The sequence below is a fragment of the Cydia splendana genome, chromosome 8, assembly GCF_910591565.1.
Source record: "Cydia splendana chromosome 8, ilCydSple1.2, whole genome shotgun sequence".
NCBI lineage: Eukaryota > Metazoa > Arthropoda > Insecta > Lepidoptera > Tortricidae > Cydia > Cydia splendana.
In genome coordinates, this window is record NC_085967.1 from 21,088,395 (window position 1) to 21,115,028 (window position 26,634).

At 36.8% G+C, this 26,634-nt stretch overlaps 2 protein-coding genes across 2 annotated transcripts in view; one reads left to right on the forward strand and one right to left on the reverse strand.

Moving 5' to 3' along the window:
* LOC134793100 (ubiquitin-conjugating enzyme E2 S) overlaps nucleotides 1–26,634 on the forward strand; it is a 176,569-nt gene that overhangs the window by 37,377 nt on the left and 112,558 nt on the right. The gene's annotated exons all lie outside the window — the stretch shown is intronic.
* LOC134793069 (aquaporin-like) lies at nucleotides 13,156–16,539 on the reverse strand. The gene is made up of 4 exons (XM_063764594.1): nucleotides 16,363–16,539; nucleotides 15,209–15,346; nucleotides 14,763–14,843; nucleotides 13,156–13,344 (listed from the first exon to the last, which is right to left on the reverse strand). Exons 1-4 carry the CDS (start codon nucleotides 16,522–16,524, stop codon nucleotides 13,156–13,158), a joined length of 570 nt encoding a protein of 189 aa, XP_063620664.1. The 5' UTR covers nucleotides 16,525–16,539.

The window sequence follows — 26,634 nt, forward strand, 5'->3', positions numbered from 1 at the left end:
CAATAGTCTTAAGTGCCTACTGTCGCTTTTTAAGTCCTTTGTGACAATATTCGCCATTTTGTTTTTTTTTCCAAATACAAAATGACAGAAAAAATATCTAACTAGAGTAACTACTAAACTTGCTCACAAAATTTCACGAGAATCGGTTAAAAATCGCGACCGATTTTTGAATTCGAACCAATGATTTCGTGTGGCTCCCTCCAATGCTATCTCCATCTCCACTATTAGGCATTTAAATTCTACTTACAGAATTGAAAATGAGTGGTCAATTTTTATTTCCGTGTTCCCTCCCCTCCCCCCCAAACTCCCTTTAAATTCCCAATTAATATCTCTCGAAATTTAAAAATAAGAATTTCGCCGTTTTTCACATATTTTCGGCCCCCTGCAGAGGAGAATATCCGAACATACGAAAACATTTTTGCCATTATTTTTGCAGGATTCCACCTCGCGTAGGCATTACTTACATGTCCAAAGTATAAACTCTCTGATACAGAACCATACGGGCACTGGGGCCTTATCAGAGCTACCGGAAATGGCCGAAGCGGCCAAACTACCTACTGTATCTTCTAAATTGTGTAACTTTTGTAATCTTATCAAAAAGCGGAAGGGCTAAAAGTAAAAGCTTTACGCAAACAACTAGAGTTCTTGGGAGATCCGTAACCATATAGTCTGTATCTTTAGGTATTTAAATATAAATAAACAAACAATTTTTACATTTTCGGGTAGTTATAACATTTATTGGTTAACCAACCAAATACATAACCGTTTGGATCTGAGCCTCTACCATCAGTTTTAACATTGACATAACGCTCACGTCTACGTAATTTACTTTCTGTACATCTCGCTTGCACTATTGCTCGCATATGCGAGTACGAGCGAGATGCATAGAAAGTAAGTAACGTAAACGTGAGCGTTATGTCAATGTCAAAACTGGTGGTAGCCGTACTGGAGTGTATATCATAGTTTCGGACACGTACTCTCGGAGTATCCTGCTGTCGAATGTTCGTTGATTCGAATGTTGCTGGATCGAATGTTCGCTGGGTCGAAATACTTGTGGCCGAATTATGCATAATCGAAAAATCGTAATCTAGAATTGTATGGGTTCGATTTGTTGTGTATCGAATGTTCGTTGATTCGAATGTTGCTGGATCGAATGTTCGTTGGGTCGAAATACTTGTGGCCGAGTTATGCATAATCGAAAAATCGTAATCTAGAATTTGTATGTATGTATTGTTGTAAAGCTCATCGTCTCGTCTGGCAAGGCCCAACATGTGTTTGACAGCTTATTTTTTGTCAGATAAGTCATACCGCCATAAGGTCCCATTTCTAAACATTACATTTATTTTTAATCATTTTAAAATTGACGTATCAAAAAGTGACTCAATTGAAAAGATAGTACAAATAACAAGGTTTTCGTTGGAGCATTAAAACAAAAACAACATTATTTCTACGCTTTTCGACCCAGCGAATATTCGATCCAACGACAGTCGAATCAACGAACATTCGTACCCGAGATCTTCTATGGGATGACAATCGAAACCTCAAATTCGATTCTACAATTGATTATTTCTACGCTTTTCGACCCAGCGAATATTCGATCCAGCGACAGTCGAATCAACGAACATTCGTACCCGAGATCTTCTATGGGATGACAATCGAAACCTCAAATTCGATTCTACAATTGATTATTTCTACGCTTTTCGACCCAGCGAACATTCGATCCAGCGACAGTCGAATCAACGAACATTCGACAGCAGGATACTCCGAGAGTACGTGTCCGAAACTATGATATACGGGTCAAACAGATCACTGTGTTATGTCTTTCCTGTAGACATGCACAAGAGTTAAGGGCTATAAAGGTTAATTTTCTTATTTAACCCTTATCCACGTGAAAAGGTCCTCCTTTTATTTAAAGAACTATGATAAAATCATTACTTACATGCCCACAAGCTGTTAACTATTGCCCACAGGAGAGAAAACTAGTGTGTTATCGCGAACAGTACATTTGATTTTATCATAGTTCTCTAAATAAAAGGAGGACCTTTTCACGTGGATAAGGGTTAAATAAGAAAATTAACCTTTATAGCCCTTAACTCTTGTGCATGTCTACTCGAAAGACATAACACAGTGATCTGTTTGACCCATACACTCTGGATCTGAGTCACTGAATGACCTGACTTTAACCTACATTATTTGATCGTGTAATGTCATCTAGCCTCCACTGGCTTAAGGAGCTTTTGTTTACTTTTATTTAAATACCTAAAGATACAGAATATAGTGTAAATATAATTCGATAGCGCGACGTGACGTACGCGTTTGCGCCAAGTCTCATTTTGTATGGGATTCTGAGTTTCCAAAACGTCCCGCTTGGCGCGCTGTTCAAAATTCCCTACAAAATGAGACCAATGCACATCCGTCACGCCATCGAATGAAATTTACACTAGGGGTTCTGGAATATCAATCAATGGTACTTAGTGTTGGTAAGAATTTACCTTCTCGTCTTTTAAGTCCCGAGTTGAGTAATTTATTGAATATTTTAAACGTACCTACTTAATAAATAAATAATAAATATTGGGGACATCTTACACAGATCAAACCTAGCCCCAAACTAAGCAAAGCTTGTACTATGGGTACTAGGCGACGATATACATACTTGTATAGATAAATACATACTTACTATACATAGAAAACAACCATGACTCAGGAACAAATATTAGTGTTCATCACACAAATAAATGCCCTTACTGGGATTCGAACCCAGGACCATCGGCTTAGCAGACAGGGTCACTATCCACTAGACCAGACCGGTCGTAATTCAAAAGAACTTGAGCCTCTGAATAAAGACTCTGTTAACAATTTTGTAGGTTTAATCTAAATGCTAGTATAAGCAGTAAAAAATATAAATAAAATGGTAGAGGGCCTACCACGAACACCGAAGTTCGCAAATTGCAGGCATCTTTCTCTGTCACTCTAATTACGCCTTAATTGGAGTAAAAGAGAAAAATGTCCGCAATTTTAAACTTCGGTTTTTTAGATGGATGGGTTCCCAACAAAAATTGTTTACGTGTAAAAAATATATTCGGATCCAGATGTGACATCTGTAAGCGCGATTATTCAAAACAATTAAAACTCATCATGTTTTGATAAATACGTAATAATTTGCTACTGGTGTTAATATCTCAATCCAGATGTTTGTTTTAATTTTGTGCGTATAAAAATATAAGTAGATTTGATAATGATATAACCTCCACCTTTTTTTAAGTAGGTTAAAATTGTGTGACTACTTAGGAAAGACGGCTTATTTATGATTATGACCTAGCTGCATTTATAAATAGACAAATACAATTCCAAATTACTTACTTAATACTTAAAATGGCGGTGTGTGTGTGAACGTGGTGTGGTATGATATGAGTGTTAGAAATGTTAGAATTGACATGTCATTGTAAACTTCTTGTAATTTAGGTGTTTAACAATTACATTTTTTTATTGTTTACTTTACTTTTATCGATAGCCTGAACGATGTGCTCAAACATATCTCCCTCCACTATATCGTCTGAAGTAAATACCATCCGGAATTTATAAGAGACTGAAATTTTGGCCCTAAATCAATTTCTTTAAGCTTAGTAGGGCTAAGATGGTCCTGGTTCTTTATCATCTGTCATCATGCCAGTGACGTTCTAACAAGTATGTAAGTGATAAAGTGACGCACAACATGACAAGTGATAAAAATGCGATCATGATAGCGCCACTGAGTAGTGTTCGACCGAAGATACAGTTTCGGAATCAAAAAAGGGCATAAAAATCATCGTGCGCCAGAAAATTTTCAGTTTTTTGCTCCAATTTCAGACCGTTTGGTTTCGGATTCGACAAAAAAATCCGGTTTCGGTTGGACACTATTTCTGAGCCTGTCTATATGCCTTGACATTGAGATGTTTCACACGCTAGCACCTTATTTGCTGATTCTCATGGCAGGTCACTTAGGGTGCGTGACAAAAGCACCCAAGGTGATGACAAACCGATTTATCGCCTCGACACGCCCAATTGAGTTTACTTGGATTTTAGTTTATTTCTGCTGAATAACTTCCTTTCTGGGAGATTGGGTACGCAACGAACCGTCACCCATCCTGTGATATTGGCGTTGCTAACCAAAATAGCAGGTCATTCTAAAAAAATGCTAGACGCTTCTATAGGTAGCGTGCATGAACTGTAGACCATTCCCCCTATTCCATATAGCCCCCATATATTAGGGGCTAAAATCTAAAAATGGAAACTTGAGATTATTATAAGAAATAGAGCCAGCGTGAAGTGTAGGGGGCACCTGCTAAGAACCCTAGACTATATACAGTATAGACCAAATGTAGAGACAAGTAACGGGCGTGTAAACAAGCTCGTAACGCCGAAACGACCGTATACGCGCAGAAAAATACGCTAGTCTGAAACCGCTCTTACAAACGCGTTGATTCTTTCAGCAGAGCGATGAGCGATAGGTATCGACGTTCATCCAGTTGATGCCAATAACTCTCTTCCGTTTGCCCTCATTACATGTCCTTAATTAGTAGCTAATAACTTGTTCCCAGAAAAACTTCGATATATAACGAGTCCTTGAAACAGTTGAGGAAAAAACTTTGTAGTAAACGTACTGGTGCACGACGCGGTCCTAGTACATGTCATCTTGAAACTTAAGTCATTGTCAATAGAGGTGACACTCATGACAGCAAGGTGTCATCTATTAGGCATTAGCATGTCGAGCACTAGTACGTTTATTATTATTGTAAATTATCATGTTCACACGGTATTCCAGACAGTGTGACTGACTCATTTAATATTTACTTATTGTATTTATCTTTTTAGGGTTCCGTACCTCAAAAGGAAAAACGGAACCCTTATAGGATCACTCGTCTGTCTGTCCGTCTGTCACAGGCTATTTTCTCGGAAACTACTGGACCAATTAAGTTGAAATTTGGTACACATATGTAAATTAGTGACCCAAAGATAGACATGTTTTTTTTATAATTTTAAAATACATATGTTCGTAGTTATTTAAGAAAATAGCCAAAAAATGACCATTCACCCCTTTATCTCCGAAACTACTGGGTCTAAAATTTTGAAAAAAATACACAAAATAGTTCTTTACCTATAGATGACAGGAAAACGTATTACAAATGTGCAGTCAAGCGTGAGTCGGACTTATGTACGGAACCCTAGAAACGCGAGTCCGACTCGCACTTGGCTGGTTTTTTTATACTTAAGAATTGCGTATAATTTTTGTCAGACACCTTTGTCTGTCTGATTCTCGTATTTAGATAATAACTAATAAATATTTGGGTTTTGTCATACATAGTCATGGAAGGACACGTGAAGCTGAAGAGTGTCAATGTTTGTACAAATTCTCCCGACCGATAGTGCCGACAATTTAATACAATACGCCAACAATACGCATGTAGGTAAATGACTAAACAATAGACTTTTGATAGTGATTTAAAGCATGATTTACTGTCTAGATTAACGTTTAAAGTCAATGTTGTGACACGTTTGTTTGAGACTTTCGCACATTCGAAAAACTATTATAATAAAACAGAATCTCGTGAAAGCCTAGAAGGACAAGTCCAGTAAGTACCTACACTTGGCTCACGAGATAACCGCCATGGGGAATAATTGTAAAGTGGAGTAACACGACGATAATTGTCCCGATGCACGATGTCTCATAACCAAGAGTCGACCAAAACCTTGAGACTCTCGCTAGTTGGCTGGCTCAAGGGTCAGATACAGAAGGCGGTAGTCTTGGACACAGCACACAGCGCGGCGGATAGCCCGTCGGTTCCTCTCTCTGCGGCCCTGACCACCGGCAGCTGGGCCCAAGCTGCTGGCGGCACCCTAGGTTTAGGTTTTTTTTATATGTAGGTATTTCGTATTGTTTTTGTACGTATTTTTACATTTTACTTTTATATGCATATTGTAAAAAACCCTAACCTGAGAAGGAAAATGAATAAAAAAGAAAATTTATTACTTTGCCGGCATTCTCTTTTGTGAGACTATTTGTGCGCATCTCATCCCTCGTTCTGCTAATAAATTATCTAGTTTGGTTTACAGTTTGGCCAATACAATACAAATACATTAGATACGATGTTACCATTACCAGATAAAATACAAATAAACTTGTTAGCACTAATAGGAACAGATAAAATTAACTAGTATTTGATAGTTATGTTTATACACAATTAGATATCATTTGACGAGCAACGTTAGACCTAGTGAACTGCAATTTGTTTTAGATAAGCCTCTGCTATGCTATTTATATACTGCCATGACTGAATATATATACATATAGACGAAGCTGTTAGTACATTTTTGACTACCTAAAACAGTCCTTAAAGCCCGTTTTAGACTACCTACGCTATTTTTCCGACTCTATTTCTATAGCCTTTCCCTACCCCACCCTGTAGTTACTCCCTAAACGCCCTTATTCTTGGTCCAAATGCCCAATGATGACAATGTTACAGCGACGTAGGGGATATATTATTATGTTGATATAATAACCGGTCCTCATTAGTAATCATTATTAATGAGTTCTTCATTAGCAGTAGGAAGTTATTGACTTGCAGATAGTATTGTAATGAAGGCTTGCGCGTGAGCAGCATGTTGCCATCTATAAAGGAGTCATTGATTTCTATATTAATAATACATTGTGTTAGAAAAACTTAGAAACTAACAATATCCAGGGAGGAAAATGGTACCTACCAATACCTTATTTATGGAGAAGCGATCGTTCCCTTTCCTCTTAAATCTACATAGTTAGAGTCCAGGGGATCGATGAACCCCAACCTTTTTACCTTATTATGTAACATTTATTATTGCATTTTTTTTTTCATTTTCATTAATTATTCATTTGTAAAACATGTTGTCGGAATGTAGTTATTTTAGACTGTAACGTGATATATGTTGGTTATTTTAGACGGTGATATGATGGTGATACGTCCCGGGTTATCGCGGGCCGCAAACTTATCAACCCGCGGTCGCTTTACAACGCGGCGATTGCTGTGTAGTCAAATGGTACTTAATTATAATTATTATTGGATCTGAGGGAGTAGGTACTTAAAAAAAATGTTGACGACCGGTCTGGCCTAGTGGGTGAGCGACCCTGCCTGTGAAGCCGACGGTCCTGGGTTCGAATCCCGGTGTGTGATGAACACAAATATTTGTTCCTGAGTCATGGGTGTTGTCTATGTATATAAGTATGTATTTATCTATATAGGTAAGTTTGTATATCGTCGTCTAGCAGCCATAGTACAAGCTTTACTTAGTTTGTTGGTTTGGGGTTGATCTGTGTAAGATATCCCCAGATATCTATTATCTATCTATTTACTGGAGCTTTTTGACTCGAATTGCCGGTTGTCCCTATTTATTCTCATCAGATCAGATGTTTTCATCAGATCGGCATGACTCCTTCGCGCCGCGTAGAGATTAAGCCTGGCTCTTATACTATCGCAGGTATACGTAACGGGAAGTGTTCTGAGGAATTGTTCGGATAATTCCTGCCGATAATAAAGCAGCCATCGCTCTACATTTTCATCTTCACCACTAGATGTGGTTGGCAGTCCTCAACTGTGGGCCCGATTCGGATTATGAAATAGACATCTTTGAAACATCGCCAAGATACGATAACGATATGTAGATATAACCTGGCAAATTTGACATTTGCGCGATTCTGGAGATATACTCTTGAACGATTTCCACAGGATATGACTTAGAGATCTAATTCACATCTAGTAGATATCTTACTCTATCTAACGTAAAAGTGACATTGGTTGCCCGAATTGCGCTGCACAAGAGAACTAGTTGATATCTAAACTTTAACGTATCTAGAATGGATCTAGTACGTGTCGTCTCTTGTGAATATCTTGAAGTTCGAATACGGCAGTATGCGTTTCTCCAGAGACTTCCTTCCTCGCACAACTAAACTGTGGAATGAACTGTCGCCTGCGGTAACGTATTTCCGAACCGGCTTAATGGCGATAACATTTCAATTATTATACCGCTAATAGATCGTCCATACTGGAATTTGTATAGACGAATTCAAAAATTTTACCTACCGGACCAAGATCGCCGGAACAGCGTTCAGCCGGAACTAACCTCAGCCGTAAACTTAAATGACTTAAGTAAACTACGAATGACTACCGTTAGCGCCATCTATAACACAAGCAGAGACATATTATCTAGCGACGAATTGCAAACTAAATCTCTTAAACTATTCGGTGCCTGATTTATACGCGAAGCTGCGTTTAGTTTTACATGTAGAATTTATTGTTAGTTATATATGTAGTTAATAATAAAATAACAAAGGGGTGGTCGTAGATTGATCATGGGAAAGGTTGGGGGCTTCGAGCAACTAAACTGTGGAATGAACTGTCGCCTGCGGCAAAATGCGGTAACGTATTTCCGAACCGATATGACATTCAAACCTTCAAGAAATAATCGGCCAAGAGCATGTCGGGCCATGCTCAGTGTAGGGTTTTGTAGTTGTCATTCTGTCAAATTACGCCAAACGGGGCTAAACCTTTGAAGTTTGAAGCGCTTTTACTAAGAAAAGATGTTTTTTTTGCAATAACTCAAAAACGACTAGACCGATCATGTTCGCTATAGTTTTCATTGAAAGAATTAAGCTCTTGTTTCACGATTTATTTCATATTTTTTGGACCCGTGATTCAAAAGTTAGAGGGGGGACACATTTTTTTTCTTTCGGAGCATATATTTCCGAAAATACCTATTAACTTTATCAAAAAAATATTCTAAGAGACCCTTATTAGTTTTGAAAGACCTATCCAACGTTACACCACACTATTGGGACAACACAAAAAAAAATCAAGAAAAAACTTTTTGTATGGGAGGTACCATAAAAAAATATACTTTTTATTTTACCGTTCTGTCGCAATGCGTGATTTATGTATCCATGCCAAATTGCAGCTTTATAGCACTAACGATCACGGAGCAAAGCCTCGGACAGACATACAGACAGACAGACATGGCGAAACTATAAGGGTTTCTAGACTTTCTAGGTGACTACGAAACCCTAAACAGCGTACTCCCATCTTATACACCGGCATCACGCAATCCTGTTGTAGGTGCCCAGGGGCAACGGGAATTGCTTACCATCAGGAGATTCGTCTGCTCGTTTGCCTCCTATATCCTCCTGAGACCCAGAAGAAATTGTTTTGTTTTTGAAATTGGAACCTTGGAATTACACAATAAAAGTTCAAAATAGATTATGGAACATGTACAAAAAAAATTACGCAGAGACTTAGGAGGTAAGATAATATTTGTTGTGTATGATTGATTTCTCAATGCTCCATTGACAAAAAATTATGGTATCACGCTTGGTTGTTTACCGATTTAAAACAATAAAAGTGGAATAATAGGAACATTAAAGTGAAGTATCTGTTTGAGAGGTTATCTCGATGTCTCGGGTTATCGGACATTACGCGGTCACTCGCTTGTTATTGTTACGTAAATATTTATATTTGATACTGAATATACTAGAAATATCTTTTTAGCAGGATGCAGCTCCGGCTTAAGGATGACTCACGTTAGACCGGGCCGTGTCCGGGCCGGAGCTTTTCTTTGACATGACAGGTGATCACGTGATGCTTTCCATAGAAAACGATGCGTCGGAAGCTCCGAAGCCGAAGACTCATCCTTTATAGCTGGGGCCATAACTTTTTCTGGCCGAAGTGTGTGATATTTATGTATAAAAAATAGTTATGTTAGAAGGGCGTGCAGGTTGTACAACGAGAAATTTTTGAGCCTCGACATTTTCTGTGAGAAACTTAATAGATTTAAAACACTATCTATGCAGTGTAATAATTAATAACCCAAGATTGGCGCTATAAAGAAATAATCTCAGTATTAGATGTTATTGCTTTTTATAATTTCTTTATTAATAAATAACAAAACCTTTTCAGGTTTCAGCTTGTAAAAAATTGGTAACAATACCATAAGGTTGCTATAATACTCTTATTTTTATTTTCATCTTTTTTCTTTTTTGTGTTTTGTTTTTGCACGCACAAATAGTAGTGTCCGACCGAAACATGTTTTTTTGCCGAAACCGAAACCGAAACCGAATGTTCGGCTTTGGCTCTAGTTTCGGCCGAAACCGAAACCGAAACCGAACCTTTTGTAGACTTGATAAAATCGTTGAAAAAAATGTCATAAAACCGCTTTTACACAAATATTATGGGGCTGTCAACACCCAATGTCCTTGAAATTGATGTTACTTAAGCAGTTTTTTAAGAAAATTACTAGAGTTAGACCAAGATAATTCTGCAACGATTTTAATAACACACGCAGTGCGAGTGTTATTTAAACGTCAAAATTTCTATGAAATTATGACGTATAAATAACATTTGCACTAGTAGCACTGCGTATGCTATCAAAATCATTGCAGAATTTTCTTGGTCTAACTCTATTCATTCACCAGTCAAGCTAACATGTAGATCAGATACAGGGCCAACCAAAAACCAACCGAAAACGCGAGCGCAGCGAGCGCGAAATTTTTTGTTAACAATATCGCAAGGGAAGTAACGGGAGTGGAAAACCGAGAAAAAGGTGGATGGACTGTGTGAGAGATGATATGAAACGAACGCATCTTCACCTGGGCCTAAAAGTCCGAAGTGCCCCAGTGAGGCGAACTTTCATGCGAAGTAAAAGCCGTGCTTCAGGCTTCAGGATAAGTAGTTGAGCACAGACTCCAACCAATGTCCATTGTATTAAAAAGCGAGACGCGCAGGCCGAGCATGGCGCAGCGAGGCGAACGGCTAAGTTGAAGTAGAGGACATGTGGAAAACAAACCAAATGGTAAATTGAGGTAAAAAGTGAGGCTAAGGTCGAGCATTCGTATGAAAAACTGCACTGGGGACACTTTTAAGGGTTTTATCTTCGTTTTAATCAATAGTCAGAAAATCAACTTTGCAGTACTACTTGAGCGTAGCCTTTAGCCGCGCTTAAAATTTGCCATTAGAGGTAGATAGGAAAGTGACTGAATAAGAGCGAAAAAGACATCGTTCGACTCGGGTCGAGCTGATACTCGGCCAACGGCTACGTGCGATAGTGCTATCTCATTCGCTTCGATACAATGTGTGCGATAGACATGCAGTGTGCGCGTTATAGGTATTGACAGCCTCATAAGACTGCGTCGACCGTCCAGTGGCGCCCTCATTGGTGGAATTGTGTTTTATAATATACCTATACATGAATCAGTAAATGTAGGTTATTACTATTGTTGTCCTACTTATTCCCCAACTTTTGGTATTTGTCCGAAGTGCCATTTCGTAAGTTTCGGCCCGGCCGAAAGGTTCGGCCGTTTTTTGGCCGAAACCGAAACTACAGCCGAAACATGATTTTTTGGCCGAAACTGGCCGAAACCGAAACCGAAACCGAACCTTCGGTCGGACACTAACAAATAGCTCTGTTTTACTGTGTAGAAACTACTTAATAAACATGATGTTCAAATATTCTCATTAAGGAAAAACTAGATCTAGTTTTAAGAAAAGTTCCAGTGTTATATATAACTATGAAAGACTGTTTGTTTCTTAAATAAATAAATTAAAATATTTCGGCGGTTCTGTGGAAATTTGCCGAATCCTACATCAGAGCAGGTGACGCCGCAACAGAAAACTGCGTCACGAAATTGTTTTTTTTTAGTATTTAAGATTTATTATTGTATATATATGTAAGTTTGTAATGTATGTATCTATGGGCCTTAGTTGGTTAGTTGCCTGAAAATAAATAGTTTGATTCATTGATAACTGGCCACGCCTCATTAAACAAGCACCTATTAACCCTACGTGTTACATATAGCTCCCTCTGCAGAGCATGCATGGAGGCAGATGAGACAGCCGCCCACGTCATTCTCGAATGCCCAGGGGTGGCCGAGTACCGGGCACAACACCTCGGCTTACCGAGGTCTGTCCCAGAAGTCGTCGGAAGCGTCAAGGGTCTGCTAGGCTTCTTGGTAGAGTTGGGTTGGCAAGAATAGGCCAACCCATCACGCAAAATAGGCGCAATAATAATTATGACGTCGAGTTGCGGAAACCAAGAATCAGAATCAGAATCAGAATGCATTTATTCGTTATAACATAGGTACATTGTATTGGTCTTATAGTTAAAGCATAATTGCGAACGCTATGTTTTGCCGCTAGGCGTACGAATTTGTTTACCTATACTATATATATATATATACTAAGTTCAAGCCCGCGAGAACCTATAATATAACCTATATACCTATACGTAGAATGCATGGATGCTTGTAGTTAGCGCTGAATGTTCCCGCAAAGGGACTTGTATGAGCCCGAATGAAAGACGGTTATGATTCTGATACTTGAGTTTGATGGTGCACTATCCAAATCTATCTGATTTGCCCGAAGTTTGACTAGCAGAAAATGTTTTACGTACCTACTGAATTTTCTACGAGAGATTTTCCCTTATTGGAAAAAGATAAAATAATTACCGGTATAAACTAAACAGCCACGTGCCACTAGCGCCACCTAGTATAAAACCGTCACATGGCGTTGTTAATGCCCATCTATCTGGGCTTGTTAGAGTCAGACCAAGCTAACTCTGCACTCTGCACAGATTTTGCTATGACAAGTGTGTAGTATCACCATAAACATCTAGTTTCTATATACATACGTTTATTTTAAGGCAACGCCAAAGTCGGTAAAGCATCTGTCCAATTTCTTTGTCCAATGTGCATTGCGTCTCACTCTCTCATTAAGCAAAATGTGAGATGCAAATACACATTGGACCAATATATTGGACAGATGGAATACCTATATTAACTCACATTTATAGACGGGTTAGACCCGCCACCCTACGCTACGGGGTTAGATGGAATACCATCCTAACTTGTGCTTAGGCGGACTGTAGAAATATACCTAGGACTGGACTTAAATCGACCGGGATATGAACCATGATTACCTTTTGTATTGTTGTCAACAAGATGCATGTAACTGCGTCGAAACATCCGGAGCTCGAAAACAATACAAAAGGTAGTCACGGTTCATATTCCGGTCGATATAAGTCTAGTGAAACTAACCGCGAATCATTCAATAGGACTTATTAAAAAGACAAGAGAGATTTTTATTCAAATCTTTAAAATCGTCTTCACACAGAATAATGGGTCTTATTATGGGGCTCCACTGCAGGATCCAGCGATCCGCGCTCGCGCCGCAGCGGCAATGCTGCGGTGACGTCGGGCGCCGCGCGCGCCGGCGGCATACCGTCGACCGCCCATATGCGGCGGTAGAGGAGCGTGCACAGTAGTGAACCGCTTAGGGGACCCACCCAATATATCTGGTGTAAAAGAAAATTTGAAGTGTTAAAATTTATAATGAAAATGTTTAACCAGGTACAAGCACCATAAATGGGCGTTCAGGTGGTAAGGGGGGCGCGAAAAGCTTAACTAAATAAAATAGAAAACCCAGATAAGTATACCTATGTTTGTTTTTACTAACGCTACGACAAAATTGAAAACGTCTACGTCCATCCGTGGTTTAAGGACTGTATCGTTTATTATGGGTACAACTTTACTTAGCCGTTTTTTCTGGTATTATATTTTTATTAAAAAATTACACATATAGTTTAATTAGTGCTTTAATAATAAGTAACATTTCGTCCTGGGAGATCACGTAAAGCATATGGTTTGGACAATATTTACCTAATCCTCCCGAGTAACTACAAAGATTTTGTCCAAATACTACAAGAAAATTTGCGGTTTGCGAACAAGACGAGATATTACACAAAAAAATCGTACTATGTAAACAGCAATTATATATGATTCGTAAAGCGAAACATCTGGGCATAGTCTAATCATTTCTTTTAGTTGGAAAAAATGTTTTGGATCTGTGCATGGTGGCCTTTTAGAGAATATGGCATGTTACTTACGACAACCCCGACTTTGGTATACAATATATATAACCATCATGGAGCGTTTCTATCGACCTGCTCTAGCCATGGTTCAACGACATGAATGTCCGTTAGGCTTTGGATTTCGGTAGGTTCTTTTAGCTGTTTCCCTCATTTCGTGTACGTCATAAATTGACGGGAATCCAAAATGTTGCATAAAAAGTCGTTTTCATGTAAAGATAAAAATTCACCACATTTATTCTGTGGATGTTCAATTGAGCAATCATGAAAAGGACACTTAGATGGCATATTTTGGCAGCATTTTAACCTTTTGTTTCTTTAAATCGTACCAAGGAATCGGTAAAATTGTCTCAAATTAAGCTCGATAGGCTTGTCGAAATTATATTTGCTAGACGGTATTAAAATCATCATAAAGTCCCTAAAATGAAATAAATGTAAAACCTTCTTATATCAGATATGGCTTAAAAATACCCCCAGATTATACCTTAAGAACATAGTAATACAATACAAAATAATACACACGTCAACAGTTAGACCAGGTTTTATCTGTACCCATAATAAACGATACGGTCCTTAGCTTAAAAACTGTTAGTAGGAACCTATAAAGTAGACAGGAAATTAATCACGCCGAAAAAATTTGTTAAATTTAATTGAAAAAATATACATGGACAATCCAATTCAATCCAAAGCAATCCAATCCAATGGATATAGATAGCCACTACACGGAAAACGAAGATTACATTGTTTCTCTTCAGACTCCATGAGCTCCAATCCAGCATTAAGATGTTTTCGCGAAATATTATGATTAAAAGTGCTAATTTGTAACTCAGGGGTATGTGCCTCACCCAATGGTGCTCCCAGTGGCCACTCCACAGCGCAGGCCCAAAACTCCGTGCTGCGTTCATGCTCGCACCCGTCAGCGGACCCTGAAAACGAATTATATAATGATGAACAAATTATATAAAAGAACTAGCCTAATACAGGCAAGGTGGATGATTGGTGACCGAAAGGACTTAGATGCCAAGAGACAAGAGGAGTCCAAAGACCTGCAGATTTTAGTGTCATTGGCTCTCTTCATTGTTTTCAAGTTGAAGAAAGACCGTATCAATAGGAGAAGCCTATATAGCTATTATGCTTCCGTCGAAGGTGTGATGAAAAGATAGGACGGGCAACAACCTCAAAGAATTGGTAGGATTCTGAGGATTCATGGCAAAACTGCTTTTCACCTAGCGCTAGCTCCTTTAATGAAAAATAAGCTACTTGCGGGAAATGCCTAAAATAAGTTTCGTACCGCAATTATAGATAGGCCAGCAACACTCAGACCTATTCGTAGCGGCCATGAGTCGGCTAGCAGTCGATTGCGAGGGTCCCATGACGCCATGTTGGCTAGCGCCAATAGACCTCCCAGTACGGCCTCAATGCACACCGCCTGTTAATAAAAAATAAAAATGTTAACACGTTTACTGTCCCAAACTGAACTGTCAACCTTACGGCTTTGTAATAGAGGCTTTCCGTGACCCATATGTGGGGGCACGGATGGTGAACGTGTTAATAAGCTTGCTATTGGTTACTTGGTTTAATATTAAAAAAATTACATCCATGACATTGGTTCGTGAATCGTGACCATTTTCTCTGTGACGTTATCAGTAGAGATGCCACGAATATTCGGCAACTATTCGGTATCGGCCTATTCGGCCACTTTGCCGAATATTCGGTATTCGGCCGAATGTTGCCTACTATTCGGCCGAATACCGAATATCTCTTGCAACTAGCTAAAAGGAAAATTTACACAAAAAATAACCAAAAACTAGGTATATTTCATATTTAAAATGTATTCTTGGAAAGTATTGAAATACGAAGGCAAGATTTTGGGCATTTGTTGATTCCAAAATATTTAATTTTTATCATGGGTCTGATTTGATTGATTCTAACTTCATTCATTAACGCATTCACTTCCAGGGGGCGTGGCCTAGGAACAAACGTGTATGACGGTGGACGCACATGTGCGTCGGGGGCAGTGAATGTGTTAATTCTGTACAACAAAAAATATATCTTAGCAAGTGTTGTGCTTTGTTGGCAAACAATTTTTATAATAATTGTGACTCAAAACAAAATGTTCGCATGTCATGCCGAATATTCGGTCGCCGAATATTCGGTATTCGGCCGAGAGGGGGGCCGAATATTCGGTATTCGATATTCGGCCAAATTCACTATTCGGGGCATCTCTAGTTATCAGTCCGTCAATTGTAGTTGGTGCAACTGAGCCTTCTATGTCCTTCTATTCTGCGAGGAGATTTGAGGAGAATGGTGTGGGAACGCCACCGGGAGCGTGACCTGCTGCTCCAACCCCAGAGAATCGAGCTGAATGAACGTAAAAGGCGATCAACATCAACCCATATTATGGTCGGGCGTCCCTACAGAACATCATCATAGCTAAATTCTTACCTTGTACACTGATAAGGTATCCATGGGCAATGTCAGACACAAATCAGCGGCGTCAGACCCGGGCGCCAGTAGCCGCAGCAGACCGGTGCCCGTCGCGGCGCCCAGCAGCTGCGCGCTGAACATGCCGGCGCCCAGCCCGGGCGCCACGCGCCGCGCTAGCATTGCCGCGAGAAGGACGGTGGGAGTAGAAACTATTCCCCGATTCTGGCCCCACCTCTCAGTGGTCACCGATCCTGACCCCAGTGCCGATCCACCACCCCCGTTGAACCTTAAAAAAAAAAAAAAAAAAAAAAAAAAAAAAAAAAAAAAAAAAAAAAAAAAAAAAATAGCCCCCCATTTGAATTGATTGCGCTAGGTCTCAGCAGTGCCCGGCGCCTCCTTCAGGTACTTACGAAATACGCTAATTAAACAATACACCTTGCACACCACGGTAACAATAGGCTTATCGACCCTTTTCTATTGTTCGATCTCGACTCGGGCGCGTTATTGTGTTACCGAGCATACTACCTGGATGGACCCTTCACCCACCGACGTCTTCATTCATGCCTTCTTTATGTGTGTATTATACTGTAGGTGTTTGTGATAGGTATTAGCGATAGGTATTTGCAATAGGTATTAGCGATAGGTATTTGCAAATTAGCGATAGGTATTTGCAATAGGTATTACCGATAGGTATTTGCAAAAGGTACTTATTTGCGATTTATTATCTTATTATCTTACAACCTCTTGGAGCTATTTCGATTTATAAGGAATACAGTTCTAACCTAACCTAACCTAATTAGAATTTACACAAGTAATCCGTCGGTAGCCTAAACTAACCTAAACCTTCTTTTACCAAACCTAACTTGACCAAACCTAACTAAAATCAACCTAACTTCTCATTTCAAACTAACCTGCTTTCACCTAGTCTTCGTTCAAGTTATGTTTTAACCTAAATACCTAAACTTCTTACCTATCCAAACTAAAGCATCCTACATATCGTATACATACTTACCTATATTGTGCATATTGTATTGTGTTATTTTATTTAGTCTTACCTATTTCTAACTCATTATTTTTGTCTGCGATAAATGCAATTCAACCTAATGTAGCCTTTTTTATTCTTAAACTATTCTATCTTCTTAAACTTAGTATGTAAGTATGTCTCATTATCTAATACTATACAGTTTATTTTCACATACATTTTTATGTTCTTTGTAACACGATAGAAAGTAAACTCGTAGCTACTTGTTTCTTTGTATTATTAAAATAATAACTAGGCGTGTGAGGCATTTCTTGTGCACTTGTTTTCATTGTTATAACAGCTTAATTGCTTTATTGATAGACGTCTATTATATTTTATGCCGACAATGGATTATTATGTGGATATAATTTGGGTTTGAGTACAGGGAGCGTCTGTTTAGATGAACTTGTTGAGACATGTTACTTTGTATGATTTTAAAAAAATAACGAGACGTGTCAACTGGTTTCAACATGATTTAGTCTAATACGTCGGCATTTCTTGTGTGTTGGTATTCATTGTTATAACAGCATAATTGCTTTATTGGTAGACATCTATTATATTTTATACTGACAATGGATTTATTGTTTCCTATTGTGCTTTTGAATTTGGGTTTTAGTAAAGAGAGCGTCTGTATTAGATGAACCTGTTGAGACATGATTTGAACGATACTGTATCCTGCTCACTATCACAGTATAAAAGCCGAAGAGAAATGGCTTTGAGTAAGTATTACTGTCGTGGCAGTCCTCTGTATCAGAGCTCCTTGTATCTACTGCAGTATATAGAAATATAGTGTTAATTCAACAGTGAAGTGTTTAAGTGTTTATAGAAAGACCCAACAATGGATGTAAGTATGTCTTTTATTACCGTAACTTACTTTGTTTTGTTTTCACTTGTGTTCTTTGTGTTTTAATTATCAAGATCGTAGACAGTGTGTAAATTATTGTTTTATATTGTTTCAGTTCACTGAAAATACTTTCAAAAACTATTACTACCCGGATGATAATAAAGACGAATCAAGCGATGAAGAGGGTACGCTTGGTCTCAAAGTTAAACAAGCCATCGCAAAGAAACGTTCAGGAAACAATATCGATAGCTTCTTTGAACGACCTAAAAAGCAGTCTAAAGTTGTGAAACGGTCTTCAAATGTGAGCAAAAGTTCACCAGACGGTGTTGCAAACTTGTCATCCGGACAAGACGACGGGGCCTATGCATCACATTTGATTAAAATCGAGATATATGATATGCATAAAATCAAAAACGTCCCACCCATGGAACACTGGAAGCATGCGGACTTCAGATTGAAATATTTTGCGTTGGAAGACGATTTGGAGCTACAAAATACGCGAAATATTATTTATAACATAACAAAGCAATTAGCTTCTAAGGACAGTAGTGTGAAATATTTTATAGATAATAAGAAACAGTGATAGTTATAATTATTAATGATAGTAGTAGCTTAATGATTGTGTTAACGTATTTCTCATTTTTTACCTCTCCTTAAGTACTTTTCCATGTAACAGATTTTTTTGTGTCGTCTCGTTTTTTAAGTAACAAAGAATGTTAAGAAATATTTTGTAAATAATAAGATTAAAAAAAAAATGTGTGGTTTAAAAGGTCTTTGTATTATATGAAAAAATAAAAAATCTTATTTAAGTACACATATTATTTTATTTCACAAAAAATGTTTTAAACATATTCCTTAATATAAGGTCATTACATACAGAATTATCAGAAAACAAACTTAGCATATCTGTCATAGTTTTTCCATGATATTTAAAATACAAATAAACTAGACAATATTCACCACAAACTGAAGTAAAATGGTTTTGAAGAGGTTTATTGTTATAAAACCACTGTCTGGTGTTTCTTTTTAAAAATAAGTTATGGTAACCTGAAGGTTTCCGTCCGAAGGAATCAAAATATTCTCCTATACCAGTAACATCAATGTGTATGGCAACCCAGTGGGAGCCTGGTTTCGTGTCAGGGTCCAAATTACTAACAATAAAGACAGGTAGATCGACCCAAATAGGTATTTTGTTAGCAGCAAAAACATTTGATTCAAAAAGTGGGTTTAATTTCTTCATACAAAATTGAATCTCATTAGTATCCATAATTACTTAATTAATAACAATTTATGTCTTGATGATGCTGCAAACAATGACTACAACAAAATAAAGTAAACGAAAGAAAACATTGTATTTATATAATTATGTTTTTCAACTATTATAATCTACAGATACATCACGGTTTTTGTTTATTTCAATAATGTTGTCAAATTCTGCATACACGATACAATTAATGGTGCTAGTTAGAGCCGAATCAAAGCGTACTTCTATCCGAACACTTCCATGTCTAACAAGATTCCAGTGTGAAGTTGAACTAGCAGATAAATCAGGGGTTAAATCAAAACATAACAAACAATATCCTCCACCATAATCTGTTCTACTTATTCCATTACCTTCGTTGTGAAAATGAATACCAGTTCCAGAAAATAAGGTGTGATATGCCGCCGCTATTAAACCAGAACTAAATGTGACGTCCCACGGTCAAAGGTACCTTATGGCGGGTATGGAGTTATGCATACCCCAGTAATCTACAATAGATAAGCTATCGATAACACAAAAGATCAACCTTCTAGGTTGCGTAGTTACAGAGATATGATTTTTTGAAAATAATGTTGTGAAATGAGCAACTTTACGATAGAGAAGTTTTAAGTTTAGCCGGCAAAAAAACTATGTTCCTGCAGTAAGTTACATAGTTGACTACAAATAATAATACCTTATATATCTGAGATTTAAAAAATATTGCGACTTGTTCTGTAATGCAAATAGAAACTTTTGATATCGACTGATTTATGTGTATACTAACCAATCTCTTGAAAATAAAGTTTTATTTCATTTTCACGATTGATTGCAATGAGCTCTCAAGATTTAAATTTTATCTATTAGAAAACGACACTGACAGACAGTTTAAGCAAAAAACAATACCGATTTAGAGGTGAAAATGTATTTTCTGACTTTTTCATATAAAATCACAAAATTGAATATTTTTACTTTTAATGTGACACACAATCAATTTTTCTGAGCACATATGAAAGAAATTCTGTCATTCAAATGAAATAAATCCTAAAACCCCAACTAAATACTATATTTAACCCCTTATGCCACTTTAAACTTACATAACAATAACAGTATTTGCTCCATACATTTACGAAAAGGTACCTTATGGAAATAAATCTAATAATACATCACTACAAAATATCAATCATATTACAGTTTATCTTTTATGAATAGAAAATATTAATTTACATTAAACTGCCCCAAATTTAATTAGTTCTTCGTCATAATAATCTTAAAAAAGACCAATAATTTGTATGTAATGAAAAGGTACCTTGTGATTAAGTTACATGATGAGGCATGATGATGATGATGGAACCTGTTAACCTGGTATAAATCGTCTATTTCTTATCAATAATATATTTCGGTTGCTATTGAAGATAAGCGGCATTGAGGTTCAATGACCTCAGATATTCCATAAGGTAATGCGTCGGGTATTGGCATTTTTCAGCAAACCAATGGCTGATTTACTGCATGCGACCAAACCAAATGAAGATTATTCTAGTTAAGAAAGACTTGACGAGAGTAACTTTGGCATAATAGCAGGCTACTTGGATTTGTGATGTCGGTCTATGTACGGTTATAATATTTGCGAGGCATCCCAACCAGAACTGAAATTATCAAATTAGTTTTGCAGAATGCTAATACAGTTCTCTACCAAACTTCTTTTCCCGTATTGACTAGTTTTTTTGGGAATTATCAATCTTTTTTCCATAAGGTACCTTTTCTACTAAACTCTGAGACGACATTACTAGGCTTATAACTAACTTATAACAAAAATAAAAACAGGTAAACAAACGTTACGCATTAAGGTTTCAGATCACACAATAAAAAAAAATTGAGCATTTTTTCACCTCTTTACAAAACATTTCATATCTCCGAAACTAGAAACCCTCATAAGGTACCTTTTCCCGTGGAACGTCACAAATGACGGTTGTAATGTTTTAGAAGGAATTTCATGACCATCTACAAACAAGCTAAATGAATTCATATTATAATTTTGAAAATTAAATGGATTCAAAGCTAAATTTCCATTAAAACCTGAATTTGATACAAATCCAATAATACAGCGTTTAGGAATTTGTCCGAGAAATATATTATCCAATGTTTTACCCTGGACCCCTGTTGGTATTGTGAGAACCTTAACTTCTGCTCTCGTAATGGGGTACTTCGCAGTCGTTGTTGCCAATACTTTTTGATGGGCTAACAAAACGCTAGGATTGATTTTTGTTCTTCTAACAATGAGACTAGCATCTGTTATTTGTACTTTAAGTTTTTTATCTTGATGACAAATTAAATTAAATGATTCTTTTGATCGGACTAACTTAATACGCAATTCAACACCATTTATCAAGAATTTCTCTTGGTTAAATATATCGCCATGCAAATGTCCAATCATTTCCACTTCCTTACTCTCTTTGATAAATTCTAGTCTTTTCTGAAATCCTTTGTTGTTGGCGTCAACGGTATCCATAAAACCTGGGGTATCCTCATACCATAACCCACAAGTAAGATGGGTTTTTTTGGCTGCCGGTCCATAGTTGAGAAGATTTTCCATATAAGCACGGTAAGCATATGTATTGTTTGGGGGTGATATGAGTTTTTGATTTAAATATACATCAAGTTGGTTGAAAAGGGAATGTAACCAGTTATTGGTGGGTCCAACTCCGGCATCTGCTTTTAATTTTGTCCCATCTTGATTCAATACTTTAGCAGTAATATGTAACATTGTGTGTGATAGATCAATGTAGTCATCTCCTGATCCAGGTACTTGAAATTCAATGGGGCCATCATCACTTAAAGATGAAATTGGTTTGTAATGAATCCAATGTCCGCTTTCAATACTTGTTTGAGTTGATGGAAGGGCAAATATATCTAATTCAGATTTTGCACATTCACATGAATGACTGTGTAGAAATGACATTATTTAACTTGAAAATATATCGTTATTTTTATTATTATTTCTACTTCCTCTTCGTCGCGATGCTTTTCGAGTAATGAGCGGTTCTCTTCTTTTATTCGACATTTTATACCCAGATCCTGACATGAGAGAATCAATTTTTTCATCAGCCTTTCTTTTTAGGTTAGCGCTCGCTTCCTTAAATCGTGATCGAATGGAACTATCCATAGGACGAGAATTTACCATATCAGTTAACAAACCAACCCCTGCCCCTAAGGTTTCTTTTCCAATGGTTTTTAAACCGCTAGATAACAAAGGGAGCACTGATCTAAATAGTCCACCCAAAAAACTGCCTATACCATGTCCTCGTTGATATGGAACTCCCTTATAGACAATACCTATCCCAGAGCCGGCTTGGTGTGAATAATAATGTTCGTAAGGACAAGAGACTGACGATCTGTTGTAAATCATTTTACTCGTTGAAAGTGTAGCTTCACGCAAGAAGATCCAAATTGAAATGGTACTCTGACACCAGTCGTTGTTCTTATATCTATTTCAATGGTATCGAACTCTCTTCGTAAAACTGGTACATAATGAGCGGGTGAGAAGATGTGAGTTTTATAAGCTCCATAAATGAACTTAGTTGGATCTAAAGGTATTATTCTGAGTAATGAAGTAATAACATCTCCGACTACTTGTGGGTGTATTATATCAGTATAAACAAATATTTGAGATGGTAAACCTAAATATAAATTTGCAGGGCTTTTTCCTAATGTATTTTGTTTTAAATTTGTTTTCGGTTTAAAACCCAATTGCAGACTTAGTATCGGAGTTGTAATGATAGATGTTATTTCTTTATTTGTTGTTGCTATTCCAACCAGTTTTGTTAATCCATCATATCGAAATTTTACGTTATTTTTTAACTGTGGGTTTTCATTAAACGCTTGAAGAAAATGATCTATATTATCATATGTAGTGGCTGGTATATGAGTTTTTATATCCACTATTTTTGTAGTTTTATCGGTGGGTGATAACACCTTTTTCTTTAAATAAATGATGTTTTCGTGCTCTTGAACATTATACATGGAACAAGGATATTGAAATTCCACCAACACAACTACCCATTCTCCATCCAATTTAATGGTCTTTGGTAATTTAGTTAAGAAATGTGCAGTCGTGTTATCCGTGTAGTAATCTGATGAACTATTACTTAACAAAGTTAGATAAAAACTATTTTCACTCATATTTTCTTTAAGTTTGATTCAGGTATCCAAGAATTAAATTTATTAGGATAACCTTGCCACTTAACTAGTATTTCCTTTCTGCCAGCAACTCGACGCGAGCGTATTATTTTATCAATTTTATACTCGTTGGAGGGGAGGTAAGTTACCTTTTGTAATTCTTTAGAATAAAATGTACCAATGATGGGTTCACCTTCTAAATCCTTTATTGTATAAACAACTCGTGGCGATCTGTTAATAATCGAATCAATAATAAATATTTCATCACTCCAATTACTTTCATAACCTTTTTGAAACACATGCTTATATTTAGTGATTCTAACATGATCACCTACATTTAGTTTTTTAGTTTCTAATGAAATTTGCCTATCTTTTTTGCGATCATATAAATTACACCAAACAGTCATAATATTATTAGAGCTAACATCAACTGGGCGCATTTTAATGCTAGAATGATAGCTATGGTTGTAAGAATGTAGAAGATCTTGTAATATATTTGTGTAGTTATATGTATTCTTATGAGTGAAGTAACGCCACATTTTCATTTTAAGTGTTCTTTGAAACCTTTCTACTATACTTGCTTTAATGTCGGGGTTATTAGTGGTATAATAATTAATATTTTTGCTCTTAAAGTAATCTCTAACCGCCTTTGAAACAAATTCTGTACCTTTATCAGATTGGATGTGACGGGGAACAGAGTTGGCTTCAGTAAATATGCTTTCAAAACATTGTTTAACAGTTGCTGAATCCTTCTTCTTCATGGCTCTTGCAAAAGCATATTTACTGAACACATCAATAACACAAAGAATATATTTGTACCCATCATTATATTGACTATAAGTACTCATATCACTTAAATCAGCTTGCCAAAGTTCATTAAAGTTCGAGAGAATGTATTTATTTCTAGTAAATCGTCTATGAATAGGTTTATGCAGCGTGTGCGTATCTTGAGATTGTAACCATTTTTTCACTTCCTCTTTGTTCATTTGACCTTTCATTTCCTTTGATAAATTATTTAAACTGCTATAGCCAGCTGGATTAGAGACGTCATAATAGATTCTGTTAATATCTAATAAGGAGTCCATCTTTCCCACTCTATTTTCTTTCCGGATCGCTTTTGCTCCCGTGTAGCAAGAGGCGTAGAAGTGTTATTATCTTTATCTGTTGAGGCTCTCGTCTTCACAGATATGGAGGGGGTAAAGGGTTCAATCAAAGGAGTACCATTAATAAATGCTAAATTTGTAGGATTACCTATGCATGACCTAGGAACTTCGATATCTTTTAAAAGTAAAGCAAACACTTCCCATCCAATTGGCTTAGGACGTTTAAGACATCTAACGGTGTCGCTTACCAAATCAGTAATATTACTATTTTGAATGGTTTGGTTATTTATAACAACTTCACCAGTCTGTTTCCACCAAATTTTCGGTTTACTTGAAACAATGTAATCTAACAACGTTCGAGCTTTTTTTTCATAAGATTTAGGTAATATGTTTATAATTTTTGACGGACTAATTGGCATTAGTTCTTGATTTATTTCGCCAGGTGGTGTATTAAACGATGACGGTGTGGCTGCTTCAGTTACATTATCTGTAACTGACTCATTATTTTCAATCTCCTCCTTTTTGTTCACTTTTGTTTTTATAATATCATTACTTTCGTTGATGACTTGATCTACCCCCTCCATCACGATGGGTATTCTAAACGGTTTTCGATCTGTTTCAATAAAATGTAGAAATCTTTGTAATGCTTGAGAATATAACGTCCACTTTTCGCGATCATTCATTTTACTTTTAAGGATTTTTTGCATCTCTCCATCTAGCCGAGATGAGGAATTTTCGGGTGGACTCTCATTCCGTTTCAGCCTTTCAATAAAATCTGATTCAACTAATAACATTTTTTTTGTGTTTTCCATTTTGTTTATGATAAAGAGTTCACTAAAGCACTTAAAACTGCACCTAAAATAATAGGTAGAAATGCACCTCCTTTTTGAACTATAACAGTTTTTCTTATTTTATGTTTCCCTTTCGAAACTAATTTTCTTAAAATATCTTTATATTTTTTTAGTTTCGTCTTTTCTTTTTTTTCTAATGGAATTTTCCCATTTAGGACGTTATAAATGCACTCACAAATAATGTTGATCTCTTCATCGTCACAAGATTTAAGTAACGCAGTACGATATTTGGGTTTAAGCAACTGCAATGCTTCAAGTAAATGTTTATATGTGTTTACTCTTGCATGCATCATGTAGAACTGACTAAAATATGGTGATTTTTATCATATTTAAACCCCTTTTTAGGTACATACACTGTGCAATGCCCATCAAACGGAAATATTTTTGTTTTAAAACGGCATATGTCATTTGTATTTTGTTTCAGGTCAATCATGAGGTAACCATGAGCCTCCTTTGTAGCATCTTTGTAGGCTTCATCCACAAACTTTGAGTTTTCTGGGTAAACTTGTCGTGACAGGTAGCGTATTTGAGTTTTATCCCTGGGATTTTTAAAAAATACAATGTAGCTTGTATTCAATGAAATATCACGTTGCCCTCTACCTTGATGAAATACGTTTTGTGTAATATAAAAAACACTTAAGTTTCTATGATGACTACCCTTCGTAAAAATGTCAACGATTCGTCCATCTGATTCTCTCATCAAATCATCTATAATAAGAAGTTTAGGTTTCTTCCCATCAAAAATTGAAAAATCTGGTATTCCTTGACTATAATTTACATTTACCAGATTGTAGAGAGGTTGCATTTCATCATAACACCAAATAATTTCATCAAATTCAACATTACATATCTCTTTGGAGTTATTCAAAAAGTTTGTAACAAATTGCGTTTTACCACACCCACTAGGACCTGCGACAATGGTAGTGAAAGGATGATAAAAGTGAATCATTATTAGATATCGTAATCTATGTGTATGTGTGTGGGTGAGTGTTGATATGTTAACGGATGGACTTTAAATGGTAATATTCAGAAAGATGATTACTATTTAAACAACTCAG